Source organism: Musa acuminata, chromosome BXJ3-1 (genome assembly GCF_036884655.1).
Source record: "Musa acuminata AAA Group cultivar baxijiao chromosome BXJ3-1, Cavendish_Baxijiao_AAA, whole genome shotgun sequence".
Classification (NCBI taxonomy): Eukaryota; Viridiplantae; Streptophyta; class Magnoliopsida; order Zingiberales; family Musaceae; genus Musa; species Musa acuminata.
In genome coordinates, this window is record NC_088349.1 from 7,446,220 (window position 1) to 7,461,561 (window position 15,342).

The 15,342-nt window shown below is 40.8% G+C and overlaps 2 protein-coding genes across 3 annotated transcripts; both read right to left on the bottom strand.

Moving 5' to 3' along the window:
- Positions 1-4,002: 4,002 nt before the first annotated feature.
- LOC135628922 (WUSCHEL-related homeobox 8-like) lies at positions 4,003-6,894 on the bottom strand. The gene is made up of 3 exons (XM_065135910.1): positions 6,173-6,894; positions 4,345-4,860; positions 4,003-4,269 (listed from the first exon to the last, which is right to left on the bottom strand). Exons 1-3 carry the CDS (start codon positions 6,453-6,455, stop codon positions 4,187-4,189), a joined length of 882 nt encoding a protein of 293 aa, XP_064991982.1. The 5' UTR covers positions 6,456-6,894; the 3' UTR covers positions 4,003-4,186.
- Positions 6,895-8,897: 2,003 nt separating this feature from the next.
- LOC135629013 (uncharacterized) lies at positions 8,898-14,219 on the bottom strand. Of its 2 annotated transcripts, none has more exons than XM_065136107.1 (6): positions 14,028-14,219; positions 13,015-13,098; positions 12,724-12,803; positions 10,314-12,032; positions 10,071-10,230; positions 8,898-9,904 (listed from the first exon to the last, which is right to left on the bottom strand). In XM_065136107.1, the coding sequence occupies exons 2-6, from the start codon at positions 13,091-13,093 to the stop codon at positions 9,207-9,209; spliced, it is 2,736 nt and encodes a 911-aa protein (XP_064992179.1). In that variant the 5' UTR covers positions 13,094-13,098; positions 14,028-14,219; the 3' UTR covers positions 8,898-9,206. The 2 variants fall into 2 exon arrangements, with proteins under 2 accessions (XP_064992179.1, XP_064992178.1); XM_065136106.1 differs by having other exon boundaries at positions 10,314-12,038.
- Between the last annotated feature and the right edge of the window lie 1,123 nt (positions 14,220-15,342).

The following is a 15,342-nucleotide window of genomic DNA, read 5'->3' on the forward strand; positions in this document are numbered from 1 at the left end:
ACCTTTGCCACATCCTTGACAATGCCCATCGGGCCTCTTAGAGCCTCTGCTTAGCCTCCTTTGCTAGACCTCAGCAACCCTGTGCCTTTACCTCATCCTCGATAGCTTCCTTTGGGCCTCTGCAAGCTTCTACTTAGCTTCCTTTGCTCGTAGCTCTAGGAGCAACTCAACGGCCCAAACCTCAGTAGCGTTCGACCCTGGCGTCCATCGTTGGCAAAATGCTACAACAGAAGTTGTTAAGGCAGATCTATTCCTCAGTCCATGGTGACTAAATTCAGACCCGCCATGGAAGTCGCGCCTCTAATCATCACACCAACGAAACCTAAAGAGGAACACAACCCCCTAAGTGCATCAAACATTAAGATAGAAGAAAGCTTCGCTTGTAAATAAGCACCGGAGGTAATACAAATACTAAGGGCAAGGTGACGCATCACATCCCGGGCAAAGTGCCTTAGTAGCGACAAATGCCACCCATTATAGCATCATCCACCGTCACTAGTTAGGTATTATAGTGGGTCCAATCTATTACTTCAACGTGATCAAACCCCTTGACAGGTCCAATCTACCGCCTCAACGTGGTCAAACCCCTTGGTGGATCTAACATATCGCTTCAACACGGTCAAACCCCTTAGTGGGTCTAGTCTATCGCTTTAACATGGTCAAACCCCTTGGTCGATCCAATATAACGCTTCAACGTGATCAAACCCCTTGGTAGATCTAATAAATTGCTTTAACGTGGTCAAACCCCTTAGCGGGTCTAACCTACCGCTTCAACGTGGTCAAACCCCTTGGCGGATTTAGTCTCGCACCTTAAATGCAGTTGAGCCGAACCTCTGGATGGGTCTGGACCCCCGCTCCAACGCGGTTGAGTTTGACCTCGGATGGGCCCAATCCTCTGCCATGATGCGGCCAAGCCTAGCTTCCCGAGGGCTGCACTTAGGTCGAGCCTATGCGCTCCCTAGCCATGCACCTCGACATGAATACCCAAGGGATGCACCTAGGCCGAGCTTTCATGCTCCTTAGTCATGCACTCGGCGTGAAGCCCAAGGGTTGCACCTAGGCCGAGCCTACATGCTCCCTAGCCATACACTCAACGTGAAGCCCCGATGCCTGCACCTCGGATGAGTAAAAGTTAAAAAGGACTCACTCCTAAGCTATGCACCTCGGCATGAAGACCCGAGGGCTGCACCTATGTAGAGCTTACATGCTCCCTAGTCATGCGCTCGACATGAAGACTCGAGGGTTACACCTAGGTCGAACTTATGTACTCTCTAACCGTGCACTCGACTTGAAGACCCGAGGCCTGCACCTTGGATGAGTAAGAGTTAAAAATGACTCACTTTCGAGCCATGCACCTCGGCATGAAGCCCCAAGGGTTGCACCTAGGTCGAGCTTACATGCTCCCTAGCCGTGCACTCAGTGTGAAGGCCTTGCACCTCGGTCGAGCCTACGTGCTCTCGAGCCGTGCACCTCGGCATGAAGACCCGAGGGTTGCACTTAGGTCGAGCTTACATGCTCCCTAACTGTGCACTCAATGTGAAGATCTAAGACCTGCACCTTGATTGAGCTTATGCACTTTCGAGCCATGCACCATGGTATGAAGACCCGAGGGCTACACTTAGGCTGAGCTTACATGCTCTTTAGTCATGCACTCGGCACAAAGACCTTAGGGTTACACTTAGGCCGATTTTGTGTGCTCCCTAGTCGTGCACTCGGTGTGAAGTCCCAAGGCCTACACCTTGGATGAGTAAAAGTTAAAAACGACTCGCTCCTAAGCCATGCACCTCGGCGTGAAGCCCCGAGGGTTGCACCTCAACCGAGCCTACGTGCTCCCGAGCCATGCACCTTGGCATGAATATTCGAGGGTTGCACCTAGGTTGAGCTTATGCACTCCCTAGTCATGTACCTCGATATGAAGACCCAAGGGATGCACCTAGGCCGAGTCTATGTGCTCCCTAGCTATACACTCAGCGTAAAGACCCAAGAGTTACACCTAGGCCGAGCTTTCACACTCCCTAGCGGTGCACTCGACATGAAGACCCGAGGGTTGCACCTAGATCGAGCTTGCATGCTTCCTAGTCGTGCACTCGACTTGAAGACCCAAGGCATATATTTCGGATGAGTAAAAATTAAAAAGGACTCGTTCTTGAGCCATGCACCTCGATGTGAAACTTAGAGGGCTGCACCTTGTGCTAGTTATAGGTGTCCTGCAAGCCAATTACATGAGTGATCGCACGTGTGGCTTGACACATAGTCTTTTTGCTTATTATTATTATTTATCATTTTATCACTTTATATTGCTTGTTGCTTGAGTATATTGTGATGTTAATGGATCCGTGCAATAAGAATTGGATTGTGATGAGATCATGATAACAAGACTGATTCGCCTTTAAACACAAATCCTAAATAATTTCGGTTATATGTTACTCGAGAGGGATATCGAGATAACTGGACAAACTTATGTACTGTATACCCGTTCATATGATGGATGTAGTTGGTTTCATAACTATTCTTGTGGGGACACTAGGGATACAATATAGGTGCTCATTGAGGAATGAGTTCATTGATTGATCCACTTACATAATGTTAAATGGTTGATGATGCCTTATTGTTAGATAGTGATTCTGTAGTCTCAGTGGTGTATATAATCCTTAGACTTAAGACACCAAGGATGTTATGTACGAGTACTACATTTTTTGATACTAGACTTATAGGTCTAGAGGTTTTAGATCTAGCATAGTTGGTTATCGGGAGTGGTAGCTAACCTTACGATGACTATTGAGTGTCGATAGAGGATCATCCACTCTCAGTGTCATGAGAGAAATATCTCATGCGTTTTTTATTAGGTAAATCCCTGGTCAGGATCATTCAGATTGAAAGAGAAAGAGTTCTTTGGGAGAATCTTATTAGAGCGAAACTTGAGCAGAAACCGTATGGGTCTGACAATATCATGCCCGGTATATGGTCTCTAAGATATTAGATGGATGAGGGACTATAAGTGTATGCTAACTGAGGACAGACATTTCTAATGGATTGGATTTCCCTGTATCGTTTGGGGACTACGGCGTAGTGGCCTAGTACGTCCGTGGTCGATGAGTCGAGTGAATTATTATAGAGATAATAATTCACTGAGCCAGAAGGAGTTCTGATATGTATGACTCACGACCAGCTCGATATTGGACCTAGAGGGTCACACACATATGGTAGACATTGCGATAAGTAGAGGTTCGGATATGAGATATCTGTCGGAGTCCTTATCTTATTGGATATCCAATAAGCTCATGAATTATTGGATTATATGAATGAGATCTAATAAGAATTAATGAGATATTATTGGATAGAGATCCATTGATCTAAGAGATTTGGATAGTTAGATAAAGATCAAATACCTAATAAGACAAGATTCATTAGGGTTGTGTTGACAGGAGACCTCTATAAATAGAAGGGAATCAATGGTTCATAGGGTTTATAGGCTAAATAATATTAAAGAAGTATATTTCATATCTTGTTTATGTCTTGAAAGAATAATCAATAAAATTGAATGAAAATTTGACTTAGGAGAAACGAGTAGTACATATTCTTAATACAAGCGAAAAAGAATTTTGTAATAAAAAGTTCACTTTAGTCAAAGTGACATGGAGGAAGTAACCCGGGAACAAGAACCATATATATATATATATATATATATATATATATATATATATATATATATATATATATATATATATATATATATATATATATATATATATATATATATATATATATATATATATATATATATATATATATATATATATATATATATATATATATATATACCATACCTTGTTCTTCGGGTTCTAACTGTGAATGAAGGTTGAAATCTATCGAGTCAGGGAGCTCAATTGCATCTTACTTGCTGCATCGGAAGATGTACAAGTTTCTGAGTCTGTCAATCTTGTAGTAATAATCCAAAGGGGACCGAGAAGCACTTAAACTGCACTGTAAGACGATCAAACATGACAAATGTTTGCTGTAAGAAGAAACCAGAGAACTGTATATCACAATCAAAGATGACCAAGACATGTCTATTAGATCTCAACTAAGATCATCTCATGCGGAGAAGGCACTCTTGTGTTCTTAAAAATGCAACTTAATAGTCATTCTCAAGTGAATGATTAGTTCAAGCTCACGCATTTAAATGTCAACCCATGATGTCATAGCTTTCTCCTGGATGGTAAGGGTTAAAACTCGGAATGTCAAACTTCTCCATCGAGTTTTCGAATCCTGAAATCATCGATCGAGTAAAAGAAATGTATGTCAATATTTCTACCAGAAGGAAAAAGGAGAATCAAGACGTACTTGGTGTCGATAGAACATATTCATTCAAGGACATCTGCCCAGAACCGCTAGAAGACTTTGAACTCTCACTTGATCGGTGTATGCCTTGTGCTTGGCTTAGCTCCAGCTCGAACGAATGGAGTTGTGCATCGTACATGGGAAGATTATTAACACCGGCTGGCATGCCTTCATGATGGCTGTCGTCGGGCTTAGGTTTCTTTTCGTTCATGCATACCTCATCTGCCTCTACTTCAGACTCTGTATTACTAGGAAATGAAGCCATCTGCTTTCGCTTTGATCGTGCTCTCCTATTCTGGAACCAGTTGTAGACATTAGATTCAGAGATCTGACCATGTTGTGATAGCTCAATGGTTATCTCCTTTATCTTCTGCTTGCTCGGAGTCCCATTGCCTTGATTAAACATACTCTCAAGAATTTGTAGCTGCATGGTTGTTGGAGTCCACCGCTGCCTAGCAGTGATTCTGTGACCACCAGACGCCATCAGGGGATCACCGTAGAGGCCTCCCAGCCTCATTCCTAAAGTGGCCGATAAGTGTAGGGTAAGTAAACAAAAGAGAAATATATTCCATTGTTCTGCTCAATCCAAAACTACAACACATCGAGTATGGCTCCTCATGTACTAGTAAAGAAACTTCATGTTGGAGTTTTAGCTATCAAATGCATGCAACTTTTGCAGGCAACAAGATAGGATATATAAGTGAGATCTGTTTTCAGCATATAAGCAAGAAACTGAGATTTCGAGAATAAGGCGCATGAGTAGTTTCAGAAATGGATTACGTATCGCCGCGGATTATCTTTGTAAAGTTGTCTTCATAATCAAGTCGGAGTCGGTAAACGAGAAAAGTGCACATTTACCATTTATTAGTTTCATGATGTAAAAACAAACTCATGCCCGAGAATGCGTTTTGCGACAATTTTTAAGACAACATGAAATGTGGATGTGGTTGTAGGCAGAAGATCGAAACCCGCTGCTTAATGTGGATATTGGAGTAAACAAATACTAATATCCTCCCCATTACTTCAGATGCAGGATTCTTCTTCTTCAAGGTTCTATTTCTGTATCTGGACTCAATACAACTATAATGTCCAGTGATTTATGACATCAATACAACTATTAAAAGTCCCTCTTCCTCTTCCTCTTCCTCTTCCTCTTCCTCTTCAAGTCACTGTATCACAATCTAAAAGTACATGTCTTGTAGGTTGTTCCCCCTCAACAATCACAGGGTGTATTCTGCTGCTTCTCTGAGCATCTAAATGTAGTACTAAACCTATTTTAGTGAGACAAACCGCAAGAAATCTTCCTTAATCAGACACGCAAAGTTTCTGCTTCCTACTCTAGCATTAGAACAAAACAATTATTCCTTTGAATAAGCCAAATTGCAATTGTGATAAGTTTCATACAATCCATACAGTTGCTTTATCCTTGTGATAAAAGGAGTGCCTAACAAATGAATATATAACCTGATCTAATGTGGCTATGCCGGACAACCACCATTAATTTGCATGCCATTACTGAATTGAGCAGTAACTTTATAGCAAACAGGGAAGAACAGATATTAATCTCAGCTTCATTAGATTTAGTATTTTCCCAAAAAGAAACAGGGCAAGGGGTTAATACTAGGAAGAACAGTTGGTCCAACCTACAAGTCAAATGTGTTAGAACACTAACATATGAAATTCAAGTGACGAAGGTAGATCATGACTTGCCAACAATAGTAGATCCCTCTTGTAACATTCATTCCTTAGCGACCATGACGATGAAGAAACAAGATATCTTTTTGGCATCAAGATCGGGAGGAGGAGGAGGAGAAGAGGAAGAAACGCTGACCTGCGAGGGAGTCGTGGTGAGCAGTGATGGCCTTGTGCATCTCGACAAGTTGCTCACATATGGTGGCATAGACCGCGATCTGACGGCGGAGGACCTCCAGCTGCTCGTCCGTCATCACCTTCACGTAGAGGAGCCCTTCGCCCACCCCTTCCCCTTCCACGCCCGCTCCTCGTCCTCTCCCTTCCCCTACTTCATACTTCCTCTCACCACCACCACCACCACCGGAACTCTTCTCACATCCCATTCTTCGCGTCTCCTCCGTCAAAATCCCGCCTTTCTGCATCCAATATCTCTTCCCGTCCGGCCTCTCCACCCCTTCGCTCTATACTCTCCGTCAAGATCCCACCTTTCTTGGTTCCGACGCTTAGCCCCACGTTGTTCGCTTGTGACTCCGCGAAAGAGGCAAGAAGCGGCGGCTTGGAGTAGTGGCAAAGACAGAGCACGAGCGAAACGAAGCAATTCCAAGGGGCCTCGGTCGAGCGCAGCCTCGCCAGGATTCGTGCCCGCTTTACTGAATCGCCGACGCCTCCCCTCCGCTAGCAGTACTCAGAACTGCGGATACAGATGGGAAGAAGCGGAGAGAGAGAGAGCGAGAGAGAGATGTGTGTGTGTGTGTGTGGAAACGACGTTAAAGGCAAAAGGAAAGAAAGGAAAGATGTGGTGCTGTGGGTGGCGACAACGCTGATATGTAATGATGTTGGACGGAGTGCTCTGCTCACACTTGCACAGAATTGTGGGGGCTCAAAAGACTTCAATTGTTGGGACTCCTTTGGCCTCGCTAGCTATATATATATATATATATATATATATATATATATATATATATATATATATTCTTTTTCTTAGTAATCGATCCATAAAATGATATTTTTATTCTATTTACAGTATTTTTCACTAATATTAAAAAATATTATAATATTTTTTATTATTATTAAAATAAATATTATTTTACAGTATTTATTTTTAAGATACCGTTATACTACTTTCCTAATATTATTGAAAATACTATAACATAATGTAAAATATTATAAATAAAATATTTTTATAATATATATATATATATATATTATAGTATTTTTATAGGTATTACTTAAAAACATTGTAGTACAGTGTAAAATATTATAATTCAATTCATTTTTCCTAAATTCATCAAAAAATATTATAATGAATTAAATTTGATAAGTCGAATTTTCCTAAGACTATATTTCTCTATTATGTATCTAATATTATTCTTCCACATGGGGCATTTATCGAGGAGTCAGCACGTCTTCAACATTAGTCTTACGATCGAACCTCACGTGTGAAGTCAACCATGTCGAGATAAAAGCAAGCAACTCCTAATTCAAGTCGAGAAAGGTTTGTGTCCTGATTAAACTTGATTTAAGAGCGATTCCTCCTTACAAAGTGAGCTACATCGATTAAAACTCGTCGTAATAGTCGGTAGATCTTATGTTGGAATCAGTAAATATATTATATATGGTTTAATATAATGAAGAGATTTATTATCATTTTTTCTGCGACATGAGTCACGATAGAAGAGTGGGATCGACAGCAACCTCCTTTCGCTGGAAGACGAGAGGCTGAGCACGCAAATACAATGGAATTGATTGAGATGGCAGCAAGAAGACATCGTCGAGGCAGGGAATGAGGAAGGTTGTTTGCTCGAGGAAGTCCGACATGCCATGTGCGGCGGCGCCGTCGCCACTTGCGGAAGTTGAGAGACACATGGCATTAGTTTCATTTCAGATGGATAAGCTCTCCATTCTTCTTCTTCTTCTTCTTCTGCAATCCTACTCCCAAGAATGGTTCTTGCGCTGGTCTGTCGAAGACCTGAAGCCTGTGAGCATCTTACCTTCTCAGCGTGTTGAAGCTAAGAGAGTGAGGATTCAAGAAACACTCTAATAATACCATGGGAAAAAACTGTGTTTGTTTAGATGATTTATGTGTTATTATCATAGAATGATCGTATAGAGTATACAGTGAAATTGACTAATTGATCCAATATTAACACATCCATCCCTTGAGACTATCCAATCTAATTTCTCCTCCCTTCCTTGATCATAGACTCCTCGATCGAAAGGTATGGGGGCATTGCCTATCGCTCCTCCGACGTATAAATAGGAAAGAGTTTAAAGATGAGAGTCTAGTTTAGAGAATTTAGAGATGAATATATACATGGAAAGATGAGAGTCCAGTTTAGATGAATATATACTAGATATCAATCAAGAATATTCTCTTTTAGATATCATATTGACTATATAGATTTGCATACGCCACATCATCATCAATCTAATTAGGTGGTGCCACATCATCTCCTGGCTAAGTAGACCAAATCGATCGGGCACCATTTGTTGAATCCTAATTGTTTGCTTATGGTTTCATTTAGTACGAGGACTTTCGATTGGTTGTCAAGCCTTGTCACACTATTATGGTATATAAATGAATGCTACACTGATTGTATTAATTTAGATGTTCCTATTGATTGAATCAAAACAAGCAGAGTGGCAAAAGGTTCAACTCTTAGTTCAAGAGTTGTGTAGCATTAACATCTGATGGTAACATATATGAATATGAAATTGTGTCAAATTCAGAAGTACAATGTTCAGGATCAAATGGAGATGTAGCAAGCAATTCAATAATCCCTCAACATGGAAGGAAAAAGGTCATCTGATAGATGATAACACAATGAGATCTCAACATGAGAGCCTAAAATAATGAGATTCCAACATCTAATAGATCATTTGGGACTCAGACAATGGCAAAGCATGACTCACAAAAAGGCCAGTGCATATTTGAACAAATAACTCACATGTCAGAATGAAATTTATCAGCATGTTGGAAAAGAAAAGAACAAATAAACTCATATTCAGTAACACACTATTGCTATCAACATCTTGATCAGCCTCAACCATTCTAACTTTACATGAAGGTATCAACATTTTGACCCCTGAGGCAACACTACTTGTCATTTATATTGAGCCTTTCCTCTTGGCCAAACATCTTAATGCGTCAGTTAGGTAAAAGCACACTGACATTACTTGCAAAGGCAGATATCATGCGCAATTTCGAAGATTATATCGCGTAGAACGACCCTCTCAATCTGTCTTGCTACAACATCAATGTCCTCGTACAATATGGTTGGCCAAGTTGTCATCTTCAGATCCTGAACCACCATGCTATTTAGAGTGTCAGACTCGTCCATAGGGGAGTTCAAGTATGACTGAATCTGATTCCACAAGTCATCCAACAAGCTTCTTCCTTGTGATGATGATGCAGCTGGACCCAAAATCCATCTCTTGAACATGGAGCAATTTATTTTAGGTCCCAAGACACTTTGCAAAGCCTCATTCACCAAGTCGAACAATAATTTGTGTCCTATAGCTGGGTCATCGTTATGGATGATAGTAGACTCGGTTTCCAGCTTCCCGTATTTGCTGCAAGCTTCCTCTACTTGTTCAAAAACCTGGAGTGAGATTGGCCGTGTCAATGCATCCAACTTCGTTGCTTGATCAGTGGATCTATCCTCATAAAATCCAGCAGTCACAAGGATATCTTGTAAATAAGCTGCATCCCCAGTTTCCTTCTCGATTGTCTCTTTCTTGTGAGGCTGCTCTTCAACTTCCATTTCAGATCCATCCTCACTTTCCTTCTCAGTTGTCTCTTGCTTGTGAGGCTGGTTTTCAACTGCCATTTCAGATCCAAAATACTCGACATGTTCTAACAAATGTGGTTCTGGCAAAGAGTGTATCGTTATTAGTATGTGGCAAAGAGATGTATAACTAAAATACTCAAAATTCTTGAAGTTGCATTTGTGACCAAATGCAGACTCAGAATCAAATCTACGGCCATACAAGAAGCATAAAGTAGATACTAAAAGTGTGAATGCTATCTGTTCTACCTGGAGCATTGGAACTTAGCTCTTCAGAGACACAAGGTGAAGTGTGATGGTCCATGACCTCAAGTGGTGATATTGGACTTGGGTTATCTTGCTTGCAAAACTCATCGGGAGTACTGCTCGACACCGATGCAGGACTTGGTGGCACCTCGGTAGAGTTCTCCTGAGGCACAATAGTACATGTCAAAATAAGGATACACTTGTCCTGGACTTGTACAAGTTTTAATGAATTTAATCGTTCCTTACCTGTGTGATGCCAGAATTGATGATAATAGAGGGTGCAGTTGGTATTTCCTTAACTGAATTGAATCCACTTGCAGTTGGTTCCTTAATCAGCCGGGCTGTTTTCCCAAACAGCTTACCCTTAAGATTGAAGTTATGTTTCAGACTGGAAACTCTTCCTTTCAAGCTAAAACTATCCTTTCTTTGTTTTCCGAATTCTGAGAACCCATGTTGAGATGCTTCCTGCTTCCTGCAGATCTGAGTTCCAGTTATATGCTGGTCCTCTAAGAGGAGCTTCCCAAAAGCTGTTCCAGACACAGGTGCAGAAAATGATCTGACAAGGTTCCACTGTGATACCGACTCTGCATCAAGTGCCACAATTTTCTCTTTCTGTCTTGGAATTGATTCAGTCACAGCTTTCTTGTCTTTCCAGAGGTTCATGTTTTTCCCTTTATTTGCAAAATCAGACATCAATTTTGGCATTACCTTTTCTTTGTTTATGGTGGAAGCATCTGAACATTCATGGTTTATTCGAGACTTCCCCAGAACTATTTCATTCTTCAGGACATTCTTTGATTTCTCTGATACATACTTTCTTGTGTCTCTTCTAATGAACTCTGGTGAATCAGGTGAGTTGACTTGTAAGTCACTCCTAATTGATCTTGTTGACTCAGATCGGATGAGAGTTGATCCAATGTCCTTGGTCACACTTTCTCTTATGTGTTTTGCTATGTCACGAGCAATTTGTTTTGGATCAATTGTCCTTTCACCAAATGAAGTCCCTATGCTGGTTCCTCTACCTCTAGCATTGCTTCTGTTCTTCCCCTGGATTTCATTCTTGAGCCTTTCCTTCACTTCTTCAAGAAAATCTTCCATAGCACATTCCTTACCTAAGTTATCGGTTGAGGCAGCTAATAACTCTTCATTGGCATCAATTCTATCAAAATTAGGTTTCAGAATCACTATCCGTGTCGGTGAACAAGATCGCTCCTGTTTCTTGTCAGTCCTAGTAACTGTCAAGAATTCAGAATCATTAGCCCTGGTACCAAGTTTCATAGCCATTTTGTTCTTTGAGATAAATTGGCACTGTCTGTTCAAATGTCCATGATCCTGCAGGCTGGATCCTTGTTGTGTATCTACATTTTGCTTAGCTGTTGAGACAACATCTTTGGCTTCTGTGGGCTTCTTTTCAGCCAAAATTTTCTTGGTATCTAGATACTTTGCCATTTTCTCTTTGTTAAGAATTTCTTGTGCAATGATTTGATGATCCTTCACATCTCCAAGAATGTGATTCTTCTGGGACCCTGGATGCTCCTGTAACTTTGAAGCTTGCCATGTCTCAAATTCCTTCTTGAACTTCTGCAGCAGCTCTTCTTGCGGATGTTTGCGTGGTTTTCTTGTCTTCTCGGCTTTGGGATCTCGTTGATTACCATTTAGAAGTGTGTTTTGCATCGTTTGTCTAGAGGAAGTGGAGCTGCGTGAAGTTTCAAGACCCAAACTACTTTCCATGATCTTATTTACTTCCATAGTTTTTCTCAATCTATCTGCTTCGAGTTCCTTGGCGTGAATTTTCCTGCCTTCTTCTGATGGCATCGAGTCCATTCCCATCAAACGGGCAACAACACTTGGTGCAACCTTACTTTCAGTTGTTCGTTTGGAAATCTCTCCATCGATCAACTTCTTCATAGGGGTTCCATTGGGAGAATAATACATTTTGGAGGGATGTTTCACCTGAAAAGAATACTGAAACTGAAAAGTTTTTAGGCTAACCAGATTGAATTCATAAGATGCAGAAGTTTCCAAGTTCAGCTATGTAAATAAGATATTGTCTACCATACAGCAACCTAACAAGTAGAACACTCAAACAACTTGCCCAGAAAGAACCTATCAATGTCATTTTAGCGTGCTGCAAGGGGAGTGACTGAGAAATAGATTGCTGAACAGTGTAGTCCATCAATAACATCACATTATCGATCCAGAAATTTCTAAGAAATCAATAAAGAAACTTCACTACAGATAAATCCTTAATAGTTCGACTGATGTCAAAGGAAAGCACACTGAATTTTAACCTTAACATCATCAGGAAGACCCACAGAAAGATTTTTCTTAAATTCTGCCTAAAGTTCAGTAAAATTACCAACAATTGGCTTGCTTTATATTCTTCATATCATTCAATTAGAAAGAACAAGCATGCATAAGGAGCACAATGTTTATAATTTTTCGAGACCAAGATTACTGTTGAATCTTCAGAGTTGGTAGGATACAGGAAAGTGACATTGGACTCTTCCAAGTCAAAAGAGTCATCTGTCACCTTAAATGTATCTCACCAGTGTTTAGAATTTTTGTGCCATATGATTGTTTAGAAAAATCAAAAGATGCCACAATCTAATAATTCTCACTCAATTTGATAGGTTAAATAGAACTAAAAGCTTACCAGATTGTTTTCAGGAACATAGTAATACCCTATAGAAGTGTCAATAGATACATCCAAGCTATTCCGAGGAGCTTCAAAACCTTCCACATTTTCAACACAAGTAATTCACTTAGAAGAAAGAGCACCAACAAAGATAGTAATGTCAAAAAATAGACTTTAAAAGGCAAGACCATTTTTGTTTCTTGTTTTTACTCTTATTCTATCTCTACTATCTTAGAATGAATTGCAATGTTTATCGACACTGAGATCTTAAATCAAACTAGCAGCAGCAATGCAGAGTGCAGTCCTTACCATCACCATGCTTCTTATGCGCCCACTTCTGAGATTTACCAGCTTTGCTAGAATCAAATATGTGTGATATTCCTCCCATGGGACCTGGCATGCTCCCAGATAGGTGATCTTTTAGTTTAATAAAGTTCTCATATACATACATACATATATATATATATATAATCAGAAATTGCCAGGCCACAGCAGAGTCAAAAACCAAGTTTCTTCCATGCTAATCATCTATGATTGTCAAATCAGTGCGGACTAAGGCCAAGAAGTAAACATTAGGAAAAAAATAACTTGACAACAGAAAATATGAAAGAAATTAAGAAGAAATAAAATTTTCAGAATAGACTTGAATCCGGGAAAGCCATTCCTTCAGGTGATTTATGAACATGCATGATACCTTTGCAAAATTTCCTTTTTATACAACAGAGTAGGATGCAGATCATACAGAAGGAGATGGTCGTTTCGGAAAACAATCAAGATCCAAAATCCTTCTCACAGAGCAGAGAAAGAGAAAGGGGCAATTTTGTAGTGGTGCCATTAAATCCTATGAAAACAGCTGACAGCTGAGAGAAGTTCCTTCTTCTATTACTCAAGGACAAAGACCAATTTGAGTCAGACAGGAAGCTCCGATTCCATCGCTTAACTCGTCATACGTGACGTTGATGGAGATCAAGAAAACATAGGATGAAAATCTCAATCAATTATATGCTAGAGAAAAATGGTTGTCTTTTCAGAAAAGAAATAATTAGCCTAAATAAGAATTTCAATCGTACAATTGATGCTTCATTTAGCAGACACTCTTGAAACAAAAGTGCAAGCCAAACCCTTTCTTACATTTTTGAGCTGAAAAGATGCATGCTAGCACAATAAATCATGTACTGTATGACTCCAAAGAGAAGGAAGAACCGAATCAAACTCAAACCAAGCATGAAACTTGTGATGCTTAACAGAAATAAAAACCTTGTTCGTCAGAGCACGAAGAAGAACTAAAAATCAAGTTGCTGCATTTCATGGAAAGGTCAAACCTTTAGGGCTGGAACGGCGAACGGGATCGCTTGGTGATCTCCGCACCGGCCTACGCGAGGGTCGAAGTGGAGAAGCACATCGGGAGCGGAGGAGAGACGACCTTCTACCAGTTGGAAACCGTAGAGAAGTGGTGGAAAGGTCGTGCTTTTTAGAACAGAGATGCACGAAAGTAAAAGCGCTGGAAAAGAGAACCGCAGTAGAAAGCCATTTCTTTTCCCCCTTCTCCTCCTCTTACTTAAATAGCTTCTTCGGAGCAACTCGACCATGGACGTCAAATCCGTTTCCCCAACTCATTCCTGCTGCGGACCATGTGCCGGCATTTCGTAGTTTCTCTCTCTTTTCTCGTTTCCCTTCAAGTCGTTTCACACCATGTTTATGTCGCTTTGATCCGTTTCGATCCAAACCATCCGTTTCGGTATATATATATATATATATATATATATATATATATATATATATATATATATATATATATATATATATATATATATAGTGGTATAAATATGAGGGTACAGCTCACGCGGGAAGGGAGGTTAGTTGGTCGTTGCTTTTGCGCGCTCCATTTGGCGCCACTTTAACAGAACGGTTTCGTCATGAAAACTTCAATGCGCTTAAGGACGCGCGTTGCGGTCCCTCGCGGAGCAGAGCATCTCGATAACCGAGTCCTTATCCATACTCTTCTTTGGTGTGCGATGGAAGGCTTGAAACCCCAATCCTTACTGTCTTAAATCTTAAATGGGCATGCCATGTGAAGAGGTCACTCAAACTTGATTAGGTTAAGAGAGACTGAGGTGCCGGCCACTTTGTGGGCCTAAAGGATGGCTTTACTTACGTGAAGCCATGATGATGGCATGTGTGATGTTCATGATGCTCCACGTTCTCTGGCATCGGCCTTTCTTTTCCTGTGATCGTAAATTACCAGGTGGAAATGGCATGATATAAGATTCCAATGATCAGCATGCATCGAGGCATCACCTGCGTACAGCGTCATCATCTTCGTTTTGATCTGCTTTAATCGACTACTTCTGATAACGTCGCTGGGAACACTGCAAGTTTTTTCTTCCATTAGTTTTGTATCAGGATTTAATAATGCCAAGAAATATGATGTGATCAATGTAAACCCAGAAATCGCTTGATGCAAATCCTGGTCTTTAATAATCAGCAACGTGAACTTCGTCCACCCGCTGGGTCACCAAGGTCGGGTGAGCCTGGTACGCACACGTCAGACCCAAGATGCCGGGGCCCAGTCCAGCTAAAAACAAGGGCAAGTCGATTAAGATGTTCCGCGGACTTCTATTACCAACCGCACAACCA